Source organism: Periplaneta americana, chromosome 17, assembly GCF_040183065.1.
Source record: "Periplaneta americana isolate PAMFEO1 chromosome 17, P.americana_PAMFEO1_priV1, whole genome shotgun sequence".
NCBI classification, from domain to species: Eukaryota; Metazoa; Arthropoda; class Insecta; order Blattodea; family Blattidae; genus Periplaneta; species Periplaneta americana.
The window spans coordinates 92,571,523-92,596,517 of record NC_091133.1 but is presented as its reverse complement, the minus strand read 5'-3'; the positions used below and the strand labels follow the sequence as shown (position 1 = coordinate 92,596,517).

Sequence of the window (24,995 nt, the reverse complement as noted above, 5' to 3'; positions counted from 1 at the left end):
CATGAGTAAATTTTTGTAGGAGTGCTATTGCCATTAATTGAGTTGTATTGTTGACTTTCTTCTCTTAGATTGTTGTCGTTCATGTGTTTTTATATCCATCATTCTGAAAGCTTGCTCGTCCATATTAGCCTCTTTGCGTAGGTAGCAAAACTTCGTTCCAGGCTTCCAACATGACGAAGAGCCCGCTGATTTTGTTGTGTTCAGGTTTTTTACTAAGAAGTTTGAGGGTTTGTTTCCCGACACCTGACATTTTACAACATATGTGGCCCCTTTAATAATGTTATCCTAACCTTTTACTGACATATTCTGAACTGTGAAATCTGGTGAAATTCTTTGAAAAATTAATAGACAAGTCCCAAATTTTATACACGGAGTAGGCAGTGTGAAATACAACAAATATTGGGGGGGGGGAAATTGTACGATTATTCTTAAGCTAATGCTTCTAAATATAGATTTGATATGGTGTTCATATCAATATTAGGAATTTGCCACAAAATTCCGGTTGCTACTTTCTTTTCCGCCCGAACACATTAAATTGCGGACTTTTTTTTTATTATTAGGAATGAATGAGAAGGGGAGACTAAGAGGAAGGCAGAAAATAGGAAAGACTGGAGAATGCTGGGTTTGCAGTGAAAGACCTACCCTTGGGCAGAACACTATGAATGAAATGAATGAGAAAGGGATGATAGAAAAATCGTAATATACGGGTGTACCGTAAGTAATGTCATTAATTTCGGGGGTTAGTCTTTGGGATATTTCAAACAAAAAGTCAAAGACAATTCTGCTCGTTTTTGCTTCCTTTTCCACGAAAAAATATTTTATATGAAACATTTCATAGCGTGTTTTGGAAAAGTCATTGATTGAATTCTCAATGTGCTCCAGTAAGTTTAAGAGAGCAGTGTGTTATGATAATAGATAATTGAAATTATTTTAATTTTGTCCTTTAAATGTGCAGAAATTTGATTCGAACAAATTATTGTAACATTTTAAAATTCCTTTGCAGAAAGAAAAGTTACATTTGTTCAGATTAGATTTCTGCACATTTAAAAGGCAACTAAAATTCCTTCAATCATTTATTATTATTATTATTATTATTATCATTATTATTATTATTATTATTATTATTATTATTATTACTACTACTGATCGTATTGGAAATTAAATCAATGACTTTCTCAAAAAATTAAATGAAATATTTAATTTAAAACAATTTTTATCTTGAAAAGGAAACAAAAACGATCAAAATTGTATTAAACGTTTTTGTTTGAAATATATCAAATACTAGTAATAGCCTCCTGAAATTAATAACATTACTTACGGTTCATGTTTATTTCGCAGTTTTTCGTAGAAATAATAGACTGATTGAGTTAGCTATGTGAGCTCTAAACCTCAAAAGCTATTAATCTCGGTCCTAGTGAAGATTATTTTCATTTTAGTCGTTTATTTAACGACGCTGTATCAACTAGCCTACTAGGTTATTCAGCGCCGGTGAAGTTTGTAATAGGGAAATGATATTTGACGAGATGAGGACGAGGATTCATCATAGATTACCTGACATTCGCCTCGGAAAAACCAATCAGGTAATGAGCCGAATCGGGAATCAAACCCATACCAAAGCGCAGCTCCGGATCAATTACAAAAATTAATAAGTTTTGAGGTAGTTGCAAAAATACACTTTGACGAAATATGTAGGATGGCGGAAATAATTTTTTAATTCCATACGCACAATTCTCTTTCATCTTTAGTTTCAAAGCTATGACTTAGCATTCTACAGAATGTTATTTTCACATTCCTCTATCGAAATGTTATTTAACTCAATTTTGGCCGAAAGATGACTTATCTTATTTTTTCCGCTCGCCCACGAATTTGTAAAATGAATAGCTTACGTATCACACAATTTAGAATTGCTGATATTTAAATAAGCCTGACAGAACAGTGCGTACAACGAATGGAAGTATATGTACCGTACTTAGTTATTATAAACCTGTTGTGTATGGTTTACCGCTAACTGAAAATGTTGTGGAAAAGATAAATAAAATTCTGGCAAAATAAATTCGAAGTTTTGATTTTGATGTTTTCACATATATCTTACGTGACAGTCCGATTTTCATGACAGTTTTTAGCATAATCAAATAAATCCCTTCCTTGTGTCATGTAACATTTTATTCGGCGAGTCGCAGATCATAGGTCTCTGGTTTGTGGCCAGAACACGACTCGTGACAAATGTTTTTACGACAGGTAGTATGTTCAGTCGGGAAAGATAATGTATTTGTGATATCGAGAAGCACGCTCCGTCTGTGTTCTGGGGAGGGAGGGTGAAATGACAAAACTCGAAGATGCCTCCTGCCGCGGTCCCTGTTCGATGCTTGACCTTGCTGACTCAAGGCGGACCATAAATAATGCAGAGCAAACATAACAGTCCGGCCTGCAGAGATGGGACTGTCTCAGCGGGACATCCGGAGACAATATTAGTTTTGTTTTACTCGTGGATCACGGGACAACCCACCCACATTCGGCCGTTCCATTACTCCGCTCAGGTAGACGCTGTCAGACTCCTCAGATGTGACAATATTCCTTCCAGATATCTGGGAGTAGTCTATATATAATTCCGTACGTATTTTGATTCTAGTAAAGTCACCTTCATTTGAATCGCTCCTTTCCAAAAGAGCTTCAGTCCATTTTTTGGCAAAACGAGTTTTCCGTTGGAAATGGCAGTGTTGGGTCGACGCATCTTTTCACAAGGAAAGAGCGTCAGTCCAGTTGATATTTATGTGTGAATTGTAGGTGTAGGAATGTTGTTCCTTTGCAAATGGACGTCAATCCAGAACTGTGGCCCGTTTGGAAAAAACTGTTGCCAATCATGGTTTATGTCAGTGGCGTAGCATGAAATTTTGAGCAGGGGAAGCTAACTCAAGTTGTCTTTCATGCATTACAAAAATACAGTCTTAAAATAAATAGTAGTCAATGACAAGTCAGCAGTCGAAGATTGGTTGGAACATCGTAAGTAACACCAATAAGGCATGATCTCAAATGATACGTAGTAAAATATGATTTCACGATTTACACATAGGCCTATCTCTTAACAAATAGACACGTATAAGTATAACATTAGCTAACTCCCTGTCATACTTAGAGAAATCACAGTATTAGTATCATTACGTAAGTATGCGTCTGTCTTTCGGTTGTGTCCTTCATTGACAGCAAGGGAGTCGGTCATTTCTTTTTTAAATCACACTTTTGTTCGTAAGTCAGTCTTGATAATACAATTGTCCTAAAAAAATTCAAGTAAATTAGTGTCAGGAACTGTTATTTCGCTAATTATTTATTATATCAGCCACAATGCACACTAACACTTCAACTGAACACAACTGACGAAAAGGGATAACTCGGAAACTACTTATTTTAAATGTTAAAGCTAGCTTTCTTGCGAGCCTTGCGACTAGGGTAGTTTAGTTAGAAAGGGATAGAAAATCTGCGGGGTGGATTACACAGAAGAAACCAGTCTGCTTGGAAGCTGGTGTGTGCAGGCTTCTTGTTTACTGCTGCATCACAAATCATCCTGAGCTGCCGCATCACAATATTTAACGCGTAAATATAAATTCTATTAAAATTAATAAATAATTTTGTCCATAAACTGCAGGTTTATTATGCAATTATTATTAACTGGGGAAGCTAAGCTTTTTAGCTTACATTGACGCTACGCCACTGGTTCATGTATGGGATTGGATTGATAGTCTTCTTCTCCTTCAAGGTTTTAGGTCATTTTAGCCTGTTCCGGCTCCAAAATCTTGTTGTGTCCATCTCTTCTTTGGTCGTCCTGGGTTTCTATGTCCTTGGGCTCTGTAGTTGTATGATGCTTGGGGTATCCTGTTTACTGACATTCTTTCCAAGTGTTGTTTCCAGTTGGTTCTATATTCTGTTATTGTTTTATTTAATTCTTCTATTTTTAACTCTTGTCTTATTTCATTGTTTGGTTTTTATCCGGTCTTATGTATCCTGCTATAGGTCTGAGAAATTTCATTTCAGCTGTCTGTATTCTTTTTTTTTTTTTTCTGCAGTCAATGTCCATGTTTCAGATCCACAAGTTACAGTGGGGGATGGCCATTGCTTTATACAGTTTTATTATTGAGTCTTTTCTAGTTTTATTTTTTAGTGTTCTCTTTATGGTTCCCGTTATGTAATTAAATTTATTTAGTTTTTTATTAATGTCTACTTCAAACTCAAATGTTATTGATAGTTATAATCGAAAAATATCTAAGAATTTGTATTGCAATGTTCTGTTAATAGTACTTTGACTGTTGTATCGTCGTTGAATACATTTCTGGTTCATTTTGTAAGTAAAAATGGATCAAGATAATGTTTCAAGAAATACGAAAGTGAATACTGTACTGTAAATTATAAGAACAGGAACTTTAGCAGAATTGAGAGTGTTTTCAAACAAGAAGATCCGAAGACATGTAAATTTTCGTTTCGCAAAGGAATTTTACAATGTTACATTTGTTCGGTTCAAATTTCAATACATTTAAAGGACAAAACAAAAAATCTTTTAATAATTTGTTATCATAATACACTGTTCTCTTACATTCACTGAGCATATTGGGAATTAAATCAACGGCTTTCCCAAAACAACAATGAAATGTCATATAAAACAGTTTTTATCTCGAAAAGGAAGTAAAAACTAGCAAAATTGTATTAAACTCTTTTGCTTCAAATATATCAAAGAATAACCCTCTGAAATTAATTATATTACATATATATGTATTTAAAGATTTTATTGTGATTATATATCGAGTTATCGTACACATTTTCAAAAAAACAAATTATATTTTTCAGGATTTTGGGAACTTATAGGCCTAACATACGCAGAAAATAATTTTTGATTGTCATTTCTATGTTATATGGATACATTATTATTACACCTATGACATTACAATGCTAATAAAGTCATTTGTTGAATATGAGCAACACAGAACAGTTTTTTCAGCTTATCTCAAATGTACCATTTTTTGGACTCCTTGAAAGGAACGATTCATTTGGCTTCACGACTGCTTCAGATTGACACTTTCACTATGGGAAGAAGATAGAAGATTATCCTGCATGTACAAAGTAAAAGTTAAACTTTAAACATTCTAGAATCCGTAGAGATTTATAAAGACAAAATTACAAATAAATATAATTTAAATGATAAAGCTCCAATTGACAATAACATTCTCGTTGATCAGTGTATTGCTTTTCAATTTGACCAGCATAGTCATAACACACGCCGCATTCAGTCATCTACCCATACCGGCGTCGCATCTCAGCGAACACCAGCTGGTTAGTCGTAAGCATTCATTCTGTACTACGGCCGTTTTCAATTTTCTTCTTCTTATTATTATCAAGGATGGTTAAATCCAGTTCCGAGACTAACGGAATTGCGAAGTCCATCCTTTCCGTCCGGCTATATCCATTAGTCTGTTGAGTAATAAAGTATACCCTGTAAGCAGTACCCATGCTTAGCAGGGTTGTCCTATGGTGGGGCTGCCACCTCAGAGCTGGCAGGCCCAACTCCCTGGTGTATTACCCCACCAGGAGGGGTGCCCCAAAGAGGTCTTTGCCCTTGTTACCCCGGGCATGGGTCTTCGTATGTCCCTGAAGATTGGGTGCCTCTTCCGCTTGCCCAGCCATCTGGTAAGCTTGTTCCTTCATGCCTAAACAATCGTTGAGGTCTTCACCCGTAAACTGGGCAGGGTTTCTCGTTATACCCCGAGAAGCTGGGTCCTTAACAGCATTTAGTCACTAAATAAATTAGTGTTCACCCCCGCAACGAGAACGAGTCTGTTAAGAATTACCCAACTGTATACAGTTACAGACGGAGCACCCTGTGTACGTTGGGCTGGGTTAATAGCCTTGTCTGAAGCCAAGGCTAAAGGCCTTTTCAATTTTAAACACATTATTTAAACTTCAATCTCAACATTGTACTTTTTTGAGTAACATTATCTCAAGAGATTATTCTCCGTACAAATGACCGCTGAAGATAGGACCGCACGTCTTGAAACATGAATGGTTTAAACATGATTTTCAATGTATGTTTTAATACTGTAGTAATTATATTGTCTTTGTATGTTATTTTTTTTAATCAAAATAGAATTTATTGTGATCTTTTAAAAAATGTGTTCAGCATCTGTGATAGCGAAGAATAGTTTTGGCGTGACTTCTGCCAGTCAGTCAATTCTTCCGTCTGGATCTGTCCGTCTACAGTCAGTCTCGTTAACTTGGAGATGGGATGAAAGCTATAAATACTTGTATAAAAATAATAGTTTCAGAAGAGACGAAGTTCAAATGTACTAGTGGTGGTGTGTGATTTGAAGACCTGTAATTTTGTCGCTGGTTCAGACTGTTACTATAGTTCGAAAATCACAACTCCGAGAAATCGCCATCTCCGATCGACACGTGACTCATAGCGATGGCGACTGATGTACGTGACAGCTCTAGGCAGCTACAAGTCAGAAGATTCATACTAACTTGAAGGAGAAGATAACTGGGATATAATTAATTTATCGTCCCACTCAAAAGGTTAACGTCGGCTACTCAAGCTACGTCCATTCATCGCCGAATTCACTGGCTATATTCTTCCGAACCATTCGTAAACATTTTGGGCGAATATACGCATATTATGTCGTACCAGAGGACTCTGAAATCTACATTACTTGTTACACATAGTAAATACAGAGGAATCGCATGTCCAGATAGATTAACAACCTATTTATGAAATTATGGAATTGGTACTGCATAAAGTGACAAAAAAGTCTAAATCTTCCAAGAATAAAGTAGATCTATCTACTTGTGAAAATAAATAAAAATATTGTTTCGTTATAAAATTAGCTTGTTATTATTTTACATAATGCGACTCTTATTCAATATAGCTGTAACTTCACCAACAGAAGCCATAGTTTAGAAACCTTTGATACAATAAACTATAAAATAAAACAAGAAATGGACCACGATATCAGAGTTTACATTGTCGCATGATGTTGAAGCCACAAATTAATGAACCTTGGTCGTATGCAAATAATTGCATTTAATCTTCACTCTGTACATAAATCAAACTACTGTATGACTAAGATTACAATCTGGATGTTGCCAGATGACACAAATGATTAATGTGCCAATAGTTGCCATGCGTTGCAATTAACTAGGACTCCTTTCTCGACCATTACGTGACTGCTTTCTTGGCATTATAATCCTCGAAAACAGATAGACCATGTTCATGTATATCTCTAATGTTTGAGGAAATTAATTTAAACCAAAGTAGTGCATTCTGAGTACGCATTGTTATACAATTGAATATAATAAAATACCAAATTTAAATATTCCATTTCTTCTTTCTCCCTTTGTACCTGTTTAGATATATACTACATTTTCACTCACAAAGGAACCTTTAGGTCCCCTACTTTTTCTAGTGTTTATAAATGATCTTGCCCCCTAATAAAAGATGTAGGTCATCCCATATTATTTGCAGATGACACAAGTATAGTAATTACAGCCAATAACTCCAACACATTCCAATCTTCAACAGAGGAAATTCTCTTCAAAATATGTGACTGGTTCTCAGTCAATAAATTAGTATTAAATTGTAACAAAACTAACATAATTCAATTTAAATCCTGTTCAAATTCAACGTCGCAAATTTCTAGCGCAATAATTAATAATAAATCCCTATTAGAAACAACAACAACCAAATTTCTTGGCTTAAAAATAGATAATGTGTTAAATTGGAAAAATCATATTAAAGAAATTACCCCCAAACTAAATTCAGCTTGTTTCGCTATCAGATCTATGCAAAAGATAGTAAATACCAATACCTTAAAAACAATATACTTTGCATACTTCCACTCGGTAACGAGTTTTGGAATAATATTCTGGGGAAATTCCACAGATAGTAACAATATATTTCTATTACAAAAAAGAGTAATTAGAATAATAGTAGGTGCCAAATCTAGGGAATCGTGTAGACTATTTTCAAAAAACTACAAATAATGCCCATGGCTTGTCAGTATATCTTTTCATTAATAATCTTCCTCGTATGTAATCGTGAAAACTTTGTAACTAATTCAACAGTTCATAGCATAAATACACGTCAAAAATGACTTTCATACTCCATCGCCAAGTCTATCGTGCTATCAAAAAGGAGCGCGTTATATGGCAGTAAAAATTTTTAATAGCCTCCCTATCGATATAAAAAATGAAACTCGAAACATAAGATTATTTAAGGCCAAATTAAAGAAGTACCTAATTTCTCACGCCTTCTATTCTGTAGGTGAATTCATGACATTCAATAACACTTCATGAAATTGATACTAAAACTTTGTGTTGTACTAGTAGACTATATTGTAAATATCGTCTGTATATATTTCATCTAGACTGTGACTATAAATTAAGATTTTATAATAGTACAGTATTAAGTTTTTTTGACTTGTTCCATATTCTAGCTGTAAGCATGTATGAATACCATGGAATGTTAATAAATACAATACAATACACATCATCAGGTTAGAAAACCCTTGAAATATTGTAAACGAGAAGGCGTTGTGGCAAGTTTAACGACAACAAAAGAAAATAGCTGCTATTATGAACATTAACATAAAAATACGAATTCTCCACGTTTGTCTGAACCTAAATGTGCAACCAATAAAGCTTTTTATCATAGCATAAGTCAAGGTCCCAGATTATTAAACAAATTTTATTCTAATATTATTTTAACCACGAATCCTCTCAAAATTAATGTAGATAGTTTTTTCATAATATGGAAGGTGGATAGTATAATACTGACAGATTAGAAGGTGTGTAGTATAACACCGATAATTATAAGGTGGATTGTGTAACTGATAGATGGAAGGTGAACATTATAACACCGATAGATGGAAAGTGGATAGATATTCATAAGAGATTTACATAAAATATTATCGTAATTAATAGGATAAATTGGAAGAGAAGTTTATAACACATCCGTTTCTTACAATGCACGGAGTAAGGACACTCACTAGCTTTTCTCTGGTTTATTCGTTACGTAGCGTGAGCCCGTCTGATCACAAAATCCAACAACCTTGTTGTCATTATGAATTAATCGACACAGCACGTCGCCGGCTTGTTTTCTTTTCATTTGCATTTGTTTAATACGATCGATAGCAATGACGTCGTACAAGTACATGGTGCATCCTGCGTGATTATGTTTTGTTTTATGTACAGGACAAATCCTCCCCAAGTGTCGAGCAAACACTGGCAGGCATTCTTTCTCTTATTTGCCTCCTCATACGTGTAGGTTCTTCATTTGTCAATCACTGAGATCATGCATTTGGTTAATAATTACATGGACAGAACATCATCGGACACTTATCTCTGTTATAATGTTTGCTGAGTATGACCGAAGTCCAAACAATTTGAATTACAGAGGGCAGAATTCGGTAATCAGTTTAGGTCCAGTGATGTATAATTTAACCGTACGTGATGTACTTACGCTCCTATTTTTGGTGCATATGCTGTCATCACTGTTTGGTTAATGAGTTTACATATATTGATCATGGTTGCCAACATAGTAAGTTCAACATCTGTCGATTATACTTCATGTAATGGAAGATTTTGCGTTGCTGCGAAAATAGAATTTAATATTAGGCCTACTGAAGAAATACAAATAACCAGGATTCCTTACATCGAGAAAGTGCCTTTTAACACGCAGTTTGCCTGTCTGTCTCTCTGTCTTCTGTGTCTCATCTTGTCTTGGGCTTAGGATGACTGCAGATCCGGGTTTGAATTGAGTACTATTTGTGTGGATTTAGAGTTGCCAAGGTTTTAATCGCAAGGAATAGGAAGCAGGCTATAGCCTATACACTGCTCCGCCGATTTAGTAGAATGCGTTTTAGTCTAAGGAAAGCAGAAAACAGTACAACGTGGTCTGTTGTTGTAACGAGAATCCAAGCCCCCGCATATCGGTAAGGCATATATTTTTTTTAATAATTACATTTCTTTTTCTTACCGTCCAGACGTCATTTTCAAGTTATCTTTGTTTTCTTCTCTTCGTTTCCTTTTACTTGATCCAATACAAAAACAACACCCATGCCTATGGTGGGACTCGAACCCACAACCCTTCGGACCAAGCGGTAGAGATATTCCGTGCCTCTATCGCTTGCACCTTTCAGGCCGGCATCATGTGATAAACATGTTCACGTCTGAGTATTTTTCACAAAGTAAATATTATTTAACGCCTTGAAAACGACGCAAATAATAAGGATATTGCTGAAGAGTTAAGGTAATATTTATTTATTAATTTAGGCCTATTCATTCATTTATTACGTGATCATTTATTTATTTATTTTCTATTTATTTACTTTATTTATTCATTATTGTATTTTATAAATATACATCCTATATATTCATATTCACTTTTAAAGAATTAACAACTCTTAAGTACTGATTCCCATATGGTCGATTTTTTATTCTTCGATTTTCATGCTCTACTTAAACATGATACTTAACGATTGCAGGGGACTTGCTTCGCGTGTTATATTTATAGTCCGGATCAGCTTGCTTAATAGCCTAAGGGTGAAACGTAACCATTTTCCAATTGTTACTAAATTATGCTAGTGGATTTTGTAGCTCTCAGGTTGAATTTTCTTTTACCAACTTCGTTTAGAATTTCGGGTATTGACAAATACTACAACTGGCAGTTATTTTCTGTTATGTTGGCAGCAATGATTTCGGTTTACAGTAAAGCAAACTGATGAAAATTCAAGTAAGTAAATACATTTTTAGGTTATGTCTCATTAATCGTAAACTCTTTACTCAAAGAAATAAATTTCATGTTGCCTGACAAAAGAAATTGTAATATTAGATCATACTAATTCTAATTACCAACATAATATGCGAGAAGTCAAGGAAGAAAATATACTATTTCATAAATAAATTATTGAACCATTTAGGAAACACCTCGCAACATAAAGATGAGATGTGGTGAATAAGCAAGACATTGTTATTGTTAACACTATATTATTATTATTATTATTATTATTATTATTATTATTATTATTATTATTATTATTTCAGTACGTAGCATTGTGATTTTCCCTCTTTGGTGATATCTGGTATTAGTTGGCAACACTGAAGGGACAGTCAAATTAGACTTTAGGAACTACTCTTACGTGATCCTCACTATAACTAGGTACAGTAGATATTGGCTTTCTCCTATATCGACGGAGTAGTGTATAACCGGAACAAATCAGCAGACATGGTTTCTTGTGGTGGTGGTGGTGGTGGCAGTACACTGAGGTGAAGCAGGACGCACGGCCTACGCCACTAATTATTATTATTATTATTATTAAATGAGGAGCTTATTTTCAAAACGACCCTTGCCCATTCCCATAACTTTGTGGGAAATCACAAAAAACGTTTTTAGGTCTAAAATTTCTTACCAACTTGGCAAAAGACATTATGAAACCACAGAGTTTGGATGCATTTAGAATCAAATGGGAGCATTAGACTCTTGATTACAAAGTTCGAACTAATATTTTGTCTTAAATTTTCTGTTGAGAAGAGTCATTTTGATTCCAATAATCACTGTTTTAGGTAGCGTTTTGAAGCCAAATCATTACAGTTGTATGTAGAGTTATATTTTAAGAATGCATGGACACAGAAAGCTCATTTTCGTTATCAGGTGGACAAGAGACGTTTTGAAAATGAGCTCCTGACATGCTGAATTCTTTAAATTGTAATTTTATAGATCACAAGATGAATGTGGGAAGAAGAATCACTGTTTTCAAATGGACGGTGTTCCCATCAACTAGTGACTTCGGCTTCTACAGTATATTTGATTAGAATAATACTTTGATGTAAAAGGAATGCTTGCCAATCAGAGTGTATGGTATAATAAAGAAAAACATAAACCTTGATTAGTATTGTAATAGGGAAACTGCATAAGTAACGCCCATTACACGGTTCCCACTCGACACTAACTATTCAAATGATCTCCGTCTGGTCTCCCCTACTTTTAAGTTGTTGGATGTCATGAATAAAGTAGATTCTTGCACCGTGTCGGTCATGATAAACAAAGGAAGGGTACCTACGCACCCTTTTGGTGTAATGCTTCCTTAATTTTACAACCCAGTTACATAGATCGACAAGATTAGCAGTTGTTTAAATAATAAATTTTTGTCAGTTGCTTGTTAGCCAGGTTTTTATAGACCACGATGGCAGTTAAGGGGTTCACTTGGAAGCAATTTTGTGGAAAAAGGGGGAGGGAGATATTAAAATGTTGGGCGTTTGATAATAAAACCAAAATTGGATTTAACAATTAGTCGAAACACATCATTATCAACGTGTCCGGGAGAGAATTCATCAAGATTTTGGGTCGTATGCAGCAGGTAACTACTCTATTTCTCTCCGTTCTTCTGGTTCTCGTTTTTTTCTATTACCTCTGCTCCCAGTCTTCGTGATCGCCTTAAGGATGGAGGATTGCGTGTGGCCGCGTACAAGGAAAACTAGCCCAATTTCTCGACACGAAATGTTTGCTACTGGGCTTTTAGAAGACCAGTTGGTGTCTCATTATTGTTTGATGATAACTTACCACGTTACCCTCAGTGTGTACTGCATCTTCTACATCCAACATGTACATTATAGGCTGCGTACAAACTCTTTTCTCTCCTTACATTTTACTTTCTTAAGTGACATTGAACTCTGTGCTAGAAATTGGTCTTGCTCCGAGACACGCATGTGGTGCTTTGGGACGCGATGGTAGTATCATTATGATTGTTATTATGTATCCTTTACGTTCCGAACATGAGGGCTCAGGCGTGTTGGTTATGTAGGGAGATCAATAGTATGTACAGCTGGTTGATCCACGATCACCGACTGTATTCATAACTAGACAAGACAAAAGACCTGTTGCTGACTTCGAAAGCGCCTGTCTTGAGAATATTGCGTTATGTTTGTAACGAGGTCCAGGTTTCAAACACTGTAGCGAAGTGCCGGAGGTAGATTTGGTGAGCTTTCGAACTTGTGGATGAAACGGATTGTTGTTTTGTTTTGCAGTATTTTAACCCAGTTTCAAACGCTCTGTCGTATGCGGTGCTATTTTATACACGACAGAAAAAAATTGGACATGTAATAAAATAGCACGATTTCTGAAGATTTCGACCATATTAATAACTGTAATATTGTTAAGGGTAATTATTATACTGCAAAGGTAATTATCTGAGACATTTTGCAACATGTTGCAGAAATTATAACTTTGGCAAATGTCGCAGGATTTAAATTGAAGGTTTGCGATCACAAGTTCAGACAAGGTGGCTTCTAAAGCTGACATTCTGCAAAATTGTCTCGACATTATTTAGCTCTATGTATTTGCAAACTCTCATTTACGTAAAATATAAGTTAAGGTATTGTTGATTGTATGTTACGAAGAAGGTGTTTTAGAATAAGGAGAATGTCAATTTCATTAGCTTAAATTCGCAATTAAGGATTAAGTATCTATGTTTAGGATTAATTAATTTCTCATATGATTTTAATTTTAGATTGTAAAGATTTGACTTCGACTTACCAATGGCATTGCGAGGAGCTTTAATTTAAAAGAAATTTGTCTAGGGAAAACAAAAAACCTCAGGTTATCGGAAGTGTAATATCGTATTATTATTGTTATTGTTATTATTATTATTATTATTATTGTTGTTATTATTATTATTATTATTATTATTATTATTATTATTATTATTATTACTACTACTGCATATTGACTGCAAGTTACAAGAAAAATTATGATTATTCCTAATTTCAGAGTTCATATTCCAGTGGTCAATATCTTCATTCCCTATTTTTATTCAAGCTCTTTAAAGGTAATAACATGTGAATCTAACATGAACATTTTCAGATTTCATGTTTCTACAGAAGGACATGGGAAGTCAGGAACTTTTCTACAAAAGAAATTCTAATTATCTTTCCCCAATCTCAAAATTGTATAGTAATAGGCCTACATTTGATTAATTTAATTTTTTTAATTGAGAATTTGGTGTAATTGTATAAATATTTACCACAATTATTGTTATTATTTTTATTTATTATTGAGATATTTAATTTACTAACCTAGTACTATAATTATATCATTGGATAATATATTGCATTGTGATATGTACAGGGATATCATTTTATTTTTACTAACATTTTTAATATTAACCTGGCTGTACCTTCAGAGAACCGGAAACACCGTTCGCTACCCCCTTCCACGGCTGGAGTTCGATGATACTGGCGTAAAACACAAACAAATCGCTTTACTAGGTATAGGAGGGAAGAAAAGTACTTCATCCGTTTACGTAAACTAGGAAATATCGCGATTTTGAGTTCGATAATTTTCGTTAGGTTTTTGTTTAATCAAAACGCAGCACTGTATTAACAATTAGTGTTTTTACTCACGAACTGAGTTATCCATGCGAACGTATTCATTATGCACTGTATATTATATGTCTACAGCACATTAGCGTACAATATAGAGACTGAAGTTAAATTGAAAAATAATCGTAACATGGATATTTAAACACATTTTTGAAAATGGTGGTCGTTCATTTCGATACAGGCTTCAGTTCTTTTGTGCATATTATCGCACTATAGACTATTGCATCTAATTCCAATTGCCAGTTTCGTCCTTCGTACTAGTAACTCATGTTGAAATAATTCTGTACCTACTCTATAAAAGAGTACCTTACGTACTGTAAATTCAATCTTCACTTCTGCCCGACCCGCACAGATAAAATTACTTAGACATGTTATCTACTGTCCGTCCATGTGGTTATGCCGCAGGATCGTAGAAAGGGGGGAAACACATGACAGTTAATTACTTAACGAGGCCCTTTTATTTAAGTTATTTTAGACAGTTGTATAATATTACGTAAACGTCCAATTCCTAACAGAAATTAATGTTTTCAGAAAAGAGCTAAGACAGCCCAGCTTTTACAGAGGGACGTGCAGAAGGAGGTGGGAGAAATCGGGATGCGACGTAGGCAAACGGGCAGTACCTATGCGAAAATATGATTCAATATTGAAAGTTCTTTCGTCACTGGTAAACGCGAACATATTTCTGGAACGTACTATACTTACTAACTCAGTGCTGTTTACTACATGCGGCCTTGATTCTGTCTGGAAGATAGTTGGAACTTCATTAGTAGAAGGGGTGGGAGTGAAGTACATTAAAAAACTCAGGTACAATAAAAATTGAAGTAAAAATAAAATGATGCCCCTGTGTAATACATGAGGGCAGGGATGCAGAACTGGGGAAGACAGGGGTGGAAGCAGGGGAAAGAGTTTGTTCCTCCATCCACAATCCTCCGGCCTTCAGTGACGTATCTGTGACGTTTGGCAGTCAGACTGAATACATATCTCTTATCCCCCTACCATGTCCAATGACGCGTGAGTTGAAGGGAAGAGATGAGTTACGTGTTCCGGCTTGTGACGTCTGCTATAATTGTAGCACAGTTCTGCATTCCTGCACGAAGGTATTTGCCTGTGGATTTACTGTACAGACTTAGTCGAGGTAAATCTTTACGTGTATGGGGCCCTTTAGAGGTCGAATAGACAATTGAAATTCTGTAGGCCTATTCAAAATGAAAGTTATAATGATAGACAAAATATGTCGCATTCAACCGTTTTCCTGTTCAAGTTCATAGGAAGCTTTGTTTAACTCTTGCAGTAGTAGTAACCTCTGTTATTTTTCGTGTGTTGCAGTCAAACAATGACGAAGAACTGAGTGATGCTGAATTGCCCGACGAGGACAGCGAGGATGCACTGTCCAGGATTCCAGTCGAGGACGTGGGCGACCCGGAGGTCCTCGCCAAGCTAAAACAGCAGGTCAGTAGGAGACAAAAAAATTGCGTCATTAACATACAAAATAACTTCTGGTTGTTATTGCCCACAATTTTCAGAACACAGTACTTTTACTCGTCCTCTGCAACGAATCAATTTGTAGAATTTGTTAGAATTTGAGCTGATGGGGTTCAGTACTTGACAGAAAGTAGTGAGTTAATGTCTCTCGCATGTGTACTGTGAGTTCCATGATTCTGAATGACAAAAGTTGGTTACGAATATGGAGAAGTATTTTTCTTTTCAAGAAATCTGTCATTTCATAAGTTGCAGGAGTCATTATTTTCCTATAATATCGGTTACAAGTGTCAAGTAAAATCTCAATTTGAGTTGTGAATTTAAATGGGACCAACTATACGTGTATATCTTGTACTGACGAAGCCGCTGACAGATGGATAAAGCAACCGTGTGGACAGGCTCTGACGATAGCGCTGTATTAAAGCGCAGAACCACAGACCATACCACTCCACACCTTCAGGCTCTCAGCAGCGGTCTGTAGGGAGGAGGAGCTCTGTTCCAACCCTCTCCAGCCCCCTCCTCATAAAAACAGTCAGACATGTTTTTGCTAGGTGAGAAATATAATTGAAAATATAGGCGACCATATGTTGAAATATTGTGTACCCAGCAACAACTGTCATTAACTTAACCGTTTTTGTGGGTGTGTCCTCATCGATATTTTGCATTTGCCCACATGTGTTAGTTCTCCACCCTTCACTCCATCTCTGTTCAGTGAATATGTGTGAAAGAATATGTATTTATACGTATGTAAATTTTTTTGTTCCTCTTTCTGTTCTGGGAATTTGCGAAATTACTACTTTTGTGACGTTGGGAACCAACTATTTATTCTAAATATAAATGCGTGATTAAATGATAGAAACTGCATTAGTAGTTGTTTCTGGTTTTACCCTCTGATGGTAGTCTTTAGTCTTTTTTTTTAAGAGAAATTGTTAAATTAAATTAACCATATGGAAGTGAGATGGATAATGTTTGTGACATAACCCAAACGTTTGTGAAATATTATTGTTAAAATTAGACACGAAGCTGACACATAGGGGAGAATCGTCCAATTTGGCAATATTTGTATTTTGACACAGTTTGTAGTTATATATTCTGAAATTAAATATTCCTCTATTATGGAATGTGTTTAAACATTAAATCCCAATAAACCTCTGAAAGAAAATTCTACAAATCTAAATTACTTTACAAATAACACACTAATAAATAACAAATGACATGTTTCCAGATTTGGTACTTCATCAGGATAAATTGGCAATAGTACAGGGGTAATTTGGCAATAGGATTAAAAAGTAATTTTTTTTTCAAAATAAAACAGTGGTACAAGGTTTACAAGGCTTAATTTACTGGGACAAGAAGTCACTAAATACCATAAACACAAAACAAAAGCAAAAAAAAAAAAATGAATTGAATGGATTTTTCCGACCACTCTTATTAATTATATTGAAGGATTGTCTTCTAATTTCTTTTGCCGATAGCCCAAACCCAAGTTCTTGCATTTTGATTACATATGTCACCAGTTTTTGATCTTCCTCAACGGTTAGAGCTATGGGTCTTCCTTTCTTGGGAATGACAACGTCATCGGGTCCAGAGGATGCATACAGAAATCTCTTTAAGTTGTTAAAGGGCACATTGTACTTCTTAGAAGCCTTATAAGTCGACGATCTATTTTTCGAAACACTCCCAACCGCAGCCCGCAAATCATCTTTGGAATATTTTTCAGAATAATGTCTTCGTTCCCTTGGCATATCTGCAACACACCACACACAGTGCTGCATTGAAGACTGTAAAAATCCCTCACACGTCCCTGCTCTTAAATTTTACCATCGAGTACACATTCTTGTTCAAAGAGAGCAGCAATATGTCACTATAAAGGAAAATGGCTAATTCACACTACCCTGGAGAAAACCTTTTTTTGCTAAGAAGAACATAAAACGAGCTAAGGCCTGGTGTGTTATTAACAGGAAATATTAATTATATAAATGGCTTACCTTATAATATGGAATCTCAGCTTTTGATATGTAATGCACAAACATACGTAGGTAATGAACAACACTTTCTTTCCGTCTTTGTATACACACGTCCACACAATCACCACGTTCACAGGAAGTATTCAACACTTCTTTCTATTAATAACAATATCTGCTACTATAATGCGCGGATTCGATGAAACGAAAACTAAAAGTACAGTCAGATGTTGCGCTGTATGAAGGTGTCATTGAACTTTTTAAAACTGTGGAGGAAATTTGGCAATAAAAGAAATACAAGAATATTGCTAATTTCCCATATGCTAAATTTGCCGAGTTTCCCCTACTTTCTCAGTAAATATTTCGTTCATTGCAAAATAACTTAGTTGTTCGTGATATTAGTTACATTCCAGAGTGAACCGTAAATAATATTATTATGCTTGTAATGGGGACCGATTACACAAGTTGACTGCAGCATGGTAAGTAGGCCGGAGACGTGAGCTAGTACGAGGACATTGACTTGATTCTCCGATCTATTACGGGAATAACAACATGAACATAAACAAATCTGGACAGCTCTAAAAGTAAACATAAGCTACATAGCATTACAAAGATATTTTTACGTACCTTTCGTTATGTGCAGAAGAATTATCATAGAATTATTCGTGGGTTCGAGTTTTCTCATTTCCTTCAGGATTCGTACAATTACAATGCACAACAATTCACATGTTCAGAGCCTCACCAAATTCCGCTGCAAAAATATGCACCTGAGAACCTTTAACCTTCGGCATTATTATTCAGCAGGTACACTTTTTACGCATACTGTACTACAATAGTGACTGGTGTACTAAACTGAAACCACCGTAACGCACCCTATCGGTCCCCAACATTATAATTTCAGGGGGGTTATTTTTTTTAGATATTTCAAACAATATAGTTTAATACAATTTCGCTCGTTCTTGCTTTCTTTTCGAGATAAAAATTATTTTATATGAAACATTTCGTAGCGTGTTTCGAGAAAGCCACTGAATGAATTCCCTATATGCTCAGTCAGTTTAAGAAAGCAGTGTATTATGATAAATGATTGAAAGAATTTTAGTTTGTCCTTCAAATTTGCAGAAATTTTATCCAAACGAATGTAACATTGTAAAATGCCTTTTTAGGATGTAAAGCTACATTGTCGCAGATTTTGTTTCTTCAAACCAAAACACACAGTTTGCACCTGTGAAAGGAGCCATTTTGAAATGAACGCAGCTAATGCTCGCGGTGATAGAATTCTGTAAGATAAAATTAAAACTTGGTATGTTGTGATATCAAACGACATTAAAACCAATTGTATAAGTCTTCTCAATAAATTTTCGTAATCTTTCAAAGTTATAAAGTACTTTTTGAATCACCCTGTATAGATAAAAGGAAAGTGGAAGTGATTTAAGAAAATGCAAAAAAAAGAAAGACGGTTAACTTCAATTATAAACTGTATTGTTTAAGTAGATAGATGCAATTAATGGCGAGAAAGTAGACATAGAAGAGCATTGGAATAATACTTGCATCATGGGTAGTAAACTATAAAGTTTTAAAGTTTTAGCAAATACCAACGATGCAGCTGAAGTCTTTTGCCTACTATGTATATTTTATAGACTTCTAATGTTGTTCTTTTAACACGAAGATATATATTAAAAAATCCAAGATGATTGCAGTAAATTATCTAATTGGGTCACATATATATTTAAATACTCATTAACAATATGTATAATCGATCTGCGGGTGTCATTTTGTCCTGGACGTTTACTGTCCCCACATTTAACAATCATTTTAACTCATCAGTAACAAAAACTACAATCTTGGGCACATGTCAAATTGCCGCTTAATAAGGTAAGAAAGCATTTGTCAGCATCTTGCTAATTGTCTTCAATTAAGTGACGTAGTAGATAATTCATGTTTCCACTTAATTAGGATTCTCATTTTGAAAGAGCCCAGCTGTGGCTTTGTCACTTAGATGACGATTTCACACCTGGAACGAAAATTTTGATAGTTGTGATACGTCTTATTAACCAGGGTAATTTAGCTGTTTTCGTTTACTCCAGATAGATCACTATGTTTTTTCTAAGTTATCTGGAGATCTCTATACTATTACGATGTACCGAAATACATATGATATTTCCATGCAGAAATTCTGCGTCATCATACGATGAAGGATGGGTGGAGTGGAGAAAAATTCTCTCCGGCACCGGGATTTGAACCCGGCTCTTCAGCTCTACGTGCTGACGCTTTATCCACTGAGCCACACCGGATTCCCATTCCGATGCGGGATTGAATCCTCTAAGTTTAAGCTCCACCATCTCTTAGGTTCCCTCTAGTGGCCCAACCCTCATGCACTGCGTCACAGATGTGACAGTGGCACAATGTCCAACCCATTAACGTGCAGAGGTGCACTCATTACGAGTCACTGAGTGGCCAGGATCCGACAGAATGAGCGCCGTGTTAAATCACTAGGTGATTATTTTTCGCATATCACACACACACACACACACACACACACACACACAAATTCCACAATTTGGGACATCTGGCCGACATCTACGGCTGACCACTAGGATCCAGAATACAAATCAAAGGTTAAATTAAAAATACAATATGATTGCGGAGAGAATACGGAACAATGATAAATTTAAAAATAAAGTCCAATTTGATTTCGGAGAAACATGAGATGAAAATACATTGAAGAGTAATGAAATGAAGTAAAAAAAAATTACATAGTATTATACAAGTGATTTGTTAATGTCCTCATTAGAAAATTTAAGAGAAAGGAGAATGGTTTTTGTTAACTTAAATGAAGTTCCCCTAGCCCCAAAAAGAAGTCCTTTCACTTCTCATGTATTAATATTCATTTTGTATCTCTCACTGAAGTGAGGAATACATGGGTTGTAAATAGACTTTTCATCGTTAACTATATTTGCTTGTTGATCATCCTTCTCAAAACGGACAGTGAGGTCAAGATTGAGGCTTCTTTTATTCCGGCGATCGATGTACCGAAGTACATATGATATTTCCATGCAGAAATTCTGCGTCATCATATGACGGAATGGGAATCCGGGGTGGGTCAGTGGATAGAGCGTCAGCACGTAGAGCTGAAGACTCGGGTTCAAATCCCGGTGCCGGAGAGAATTTTTCTTCTCTCCACTCATCCCTCATCATATGGAGATCTCCATGTCTTCAATCTCAATTTCGGAAAATATTCAATAAATCTTGGCTTCACACCCTACAAAATTGCATTAAAATTTGTCCTAACCAAGTTCTCTTACTTTTGTGCTTAGTAGCTTGTCACGCGAATCCTGTATGTTCAATACAATCTTTTCACTGTAAGAAAAATCCTAATATAAACAATAGCACGTGACTGAAGTGAGGCTTCATTGGCCGCTGTTTGGCGCCATAGATTCTCAGTACGTGTTCCCGCCTACTGTTGTACATTCTGTTTCATGTTAAACATTTCCCGTTACTCATCAAGTAGGCCTAACCTCACTACTATGCATTCGTTTGCTTAGGAAACATTTAATTTATAATTATTGTAATTAAAACTCACTTAACTTATTACATACATTTAAGACTATTTGTTTTTCTTCGCTTTTGAGAGGGTTTCCACGCCTATGTTTAATAAACGCACACTGAGGATGAAAAAGCTATACGATCTCAAGTGACGCCAGCTTGTTACAAGAACAGACTACCTCGGTATTACTCTTGGTATTCATCCGCGTTCATAGTATGTAACAAAATATAAAAGTAGCTTTTCTTTTACATAGTGTTTTACATATGAGTGAAGTTATATATTTCATCGTATTTAACAACTAGACGTCAATTTTTTATTTTCAAATAATACAAGATTATGGTTTCCAAATACGAACTATATTTTCCTGTGTCATGTGAGTGTTTCGGCTGGGAGCCAATCACGGGTATGACAGCAACGTACTTATGTTTACATTAGGATTTTTCTTACAGCGAAAACAGTATAGGTTCTATAATCTTTTCGCTGTAAGAAAAATCCTAATATAAACAATAGCACGTGACTGAAGTGAGGCTTCATTGGCCGCTGTTTGGCGCCATAGATTCTCATTACGTGTTCCCGCCTACTGTTGTACATTCTGTTTCATGTTAAACATTTCCCGTTACTCGTCAAGTAGGCCTAACCTCACTACTTTGCATTCGTTTGCTTAGGATATAATTACTACAATTAAATAATTTTTAAGTCTTATGTCTTCACAATGGACAGTTTAGGATGCAAAAGTCATACTTCAGTACCACGTTCTTACGTGAACAACTACGAGCTCAAGTGACGCCAGCTTGTTGCAAGAACAGACTACCTCTAGGCGTTACTGTTGGTATTCATCCGCGTTCATAGTACATAACAAAATATAAAAGTAGCGTTTCTTTTACTAGCGTTTTACATATGAGTAAAGTTGAATGTTTCATCGTATTTAACAATTAGAATTCATTTTTTTATTTTCAAATAATACTAGATTATGGTTTCCAAATACGAACTATATTTTCCTGCGTCATGTGAGTGTTTCGACTGGGGGCCAATCACGGGTATGACAGCAACGTGCTTATGTTTACATTAGGATTTTTCTTACAGTGAAAACAGTATAGGTTCTGTATTACAGTATGAAAGTTGAAGTGACACACGGTGCTTGTACCCACCTGTTGCAGGAACGCGAAGAGCGCGAGGAGATCGAGAGGGAGCTGAAGGCGCAAGCACAGACGCAGTCGCCACGACACAGCCCCCACGAACAGGCCGCCACCCCCTCTGCCGCCGCCATGGTGCCGCCCCCGCCCTTCTCCCTGCCACTGCCATTTCCGTTCCCACACCCGGCGGCAGCGTTCCTGCCCCCGATCAGCGCAGCCTCGGCACCGCCTCCCATTGCCGCCCCGACGCCCACGTTCCCGCCGTCCTCTACTGCCGCCGCCATCCAGAACTCCATCTCGTCGGCGTCGTCCCACTCGTCCGAGTCGTCCTCGTCCTCGCAGCAGACCTGGAGCTTCGAGGAGCAGTTCAAACAGGTGCGTCAGGCAAGTGACGTTCCAGCTTTCTTCATTATTATCTACTTAGCTGACATGCCCTCCGGCTCGCCCGGCTGATATTATTTGTTAAGTACACATTTGCGTGATTAAATATCACGGAAATTCATTTTTCACAATAAGGGCTCGTTGTCACTATATCTACGCTCACGCTTAAACCAATGTCAAGTTTCCGACATTCTATTAAAGCAAATAGGCCTATTTTTAGGATTATATGCAGAATGATCCATACTTAAAGGGTTGGGAACAACTGGCCACAGAGGCAACTCGCCACATAATTGAAATTCGTATCAAAGACAGTTCGCCACATAATTGAAATTCGTATCAAAGACAGTTCGCCACATAATTGAAATTCGTATCAAAGACAATTCGCCACATAACTGAAATTCGTATCAAAGACAATTCGCCACGTAATTGAAATTCGTATCAAAGATAATGCGTCACATAGGCCTAATTGAAATTCGTATCAAAGACAATTCGCCACATAATTGAAATTCGTATCAAAGACAATTCGCCACATAATTGAAATTCGTACCAAAGATAATGCGCCACATAATTGAAATTCGTATAAAAGACAATTCGCCACATAATTGAAATTCGTATCAAAGATAATGCGCCACATAATTGAAATTCGTATCAAAGACAATTTGCCACATAATTGAAATTCGTATCAAAGACAATTCGCCACATAATTGAAATTCGTATCAAAGATAATGCGCCACATAATTGAAATTCGTATCAAAGACAATTCGCCACATAATTGAAATTCGTATCAAAGACAATTCGCCACATAATTGAAATTCATGTCAAAGACAATTCGCCACATAATTGAAATTCGTGTCAAAGACAATTCGCCACATAATTGAAATTCGTATCAAAGACAATTCGCCACATAATTGAAATTCGTGTCAAAGACAATTCGCCACATAATTGAAATTCGTATCAAAGATAATGCGCCACATAATTGAAATTTGTATCAAAGACAGTTCGCCACATAATTGAAATTCGTATCAAAGACAATTCGCCACATATTTTTAATTCGTATCAAAGATAATGCGCAACATAATTGAAATTCGTATCAAAGACAATTCGCCACATAATTGAAATTCGTATCAAAGATAATGCGCAACATAATTGAAATTCGTATCAAAGACAATTCGCCACATAATTGAAATTTGTATCAAAGACAATTCGCCACGTAATTGAAATTCGTATCAAAGACTATGCGCCACATAATTGAAATTCGTATCAAAGACAATTTGCCACACAATTGAAATTCGTATCAAAGACAATGCGCCACATAATTGAAATTCGTATCAACGACAATTCGCCACATAATTGAAATTCGTATCAAAGATAATGCGCCACATAATTGAAATTTGTATCAAAGACAGTTCGCCATATAATTGAAATTCGTATCAAAGACAATTCGCCACATAATTTAAATTCGTATCAAAGATAATGCGCAACATAATTGAAATTCGTATCAAAGACAATTCGCCACATAATTGGAATTCGTATCAAAGATAATGCGCCACATAATTGAAATTCGTATCAAAGACAATTTGCCACACAATTGAAATTCGTATCAAAGACAATTCGCCACATAATTGAAATTCGTATCAAAGACATTTCGCCACATAATTGAAATTCATGTCAAAGACAATTCGCCACATAATTGAAATTCGTATCAAAGACAATTCGCCACATAATTGAAATTCGTATCAAAGATAATTCGCCACATAATTGAAATTTGTATCAAAGACAGTTCGCCACATAATTGAAATTCGTATCAAAGACAATTCGCCACATAATTTAAATTCGTATCAAAGATAATGCGCAACATAATTGAAATTCGTATCAAAGACAATTCGCCACATAATTGAAATTCGTATCAAAGATAATGCGCAACATAATTGAAATTCGTATCAAAGACAATTCGCCACATAATTGAAATTCGTATCAAAGACAATTCGCCACATAATTGAAATTCGTGTCAAAGACAATTCGCCACATAATTGAAATTCGTATCAAAGATAATTCGCCACATAATTGAAATTTGTATTAAAG

General features: G+C 35.8%; 1 protein-coding gene across 3 annotated transcripts in view; it reads left to right on the top strand.

Annotated features, from left to right (window-relative positions):
* Nucleotides 1-24,995, top strand: part of retn (retained) — a 974,937-nt gene that overhangs the window by 343,374 nt on the left and 606,568 nt on the right. For 2 of the 3 annotated variants that reach the window (XM_069816720.1, XM_069816722.1), the window contains exons 2-3: nt 15,739-15,861; nt 22,557-22,916. In XM_069816720.1, coding sequence (XP_069672821.1) covers nt 15,739-15,861; nt 22,557-22,916 — 483 coding nt within the window. The remainder of the gene's footprint in view (nt 1-15,738; nt 15,862-22,556; nt 22,917-24,995) is intronic. The other variant, XM_069816721.1, reaches the window with a different exon arrangement.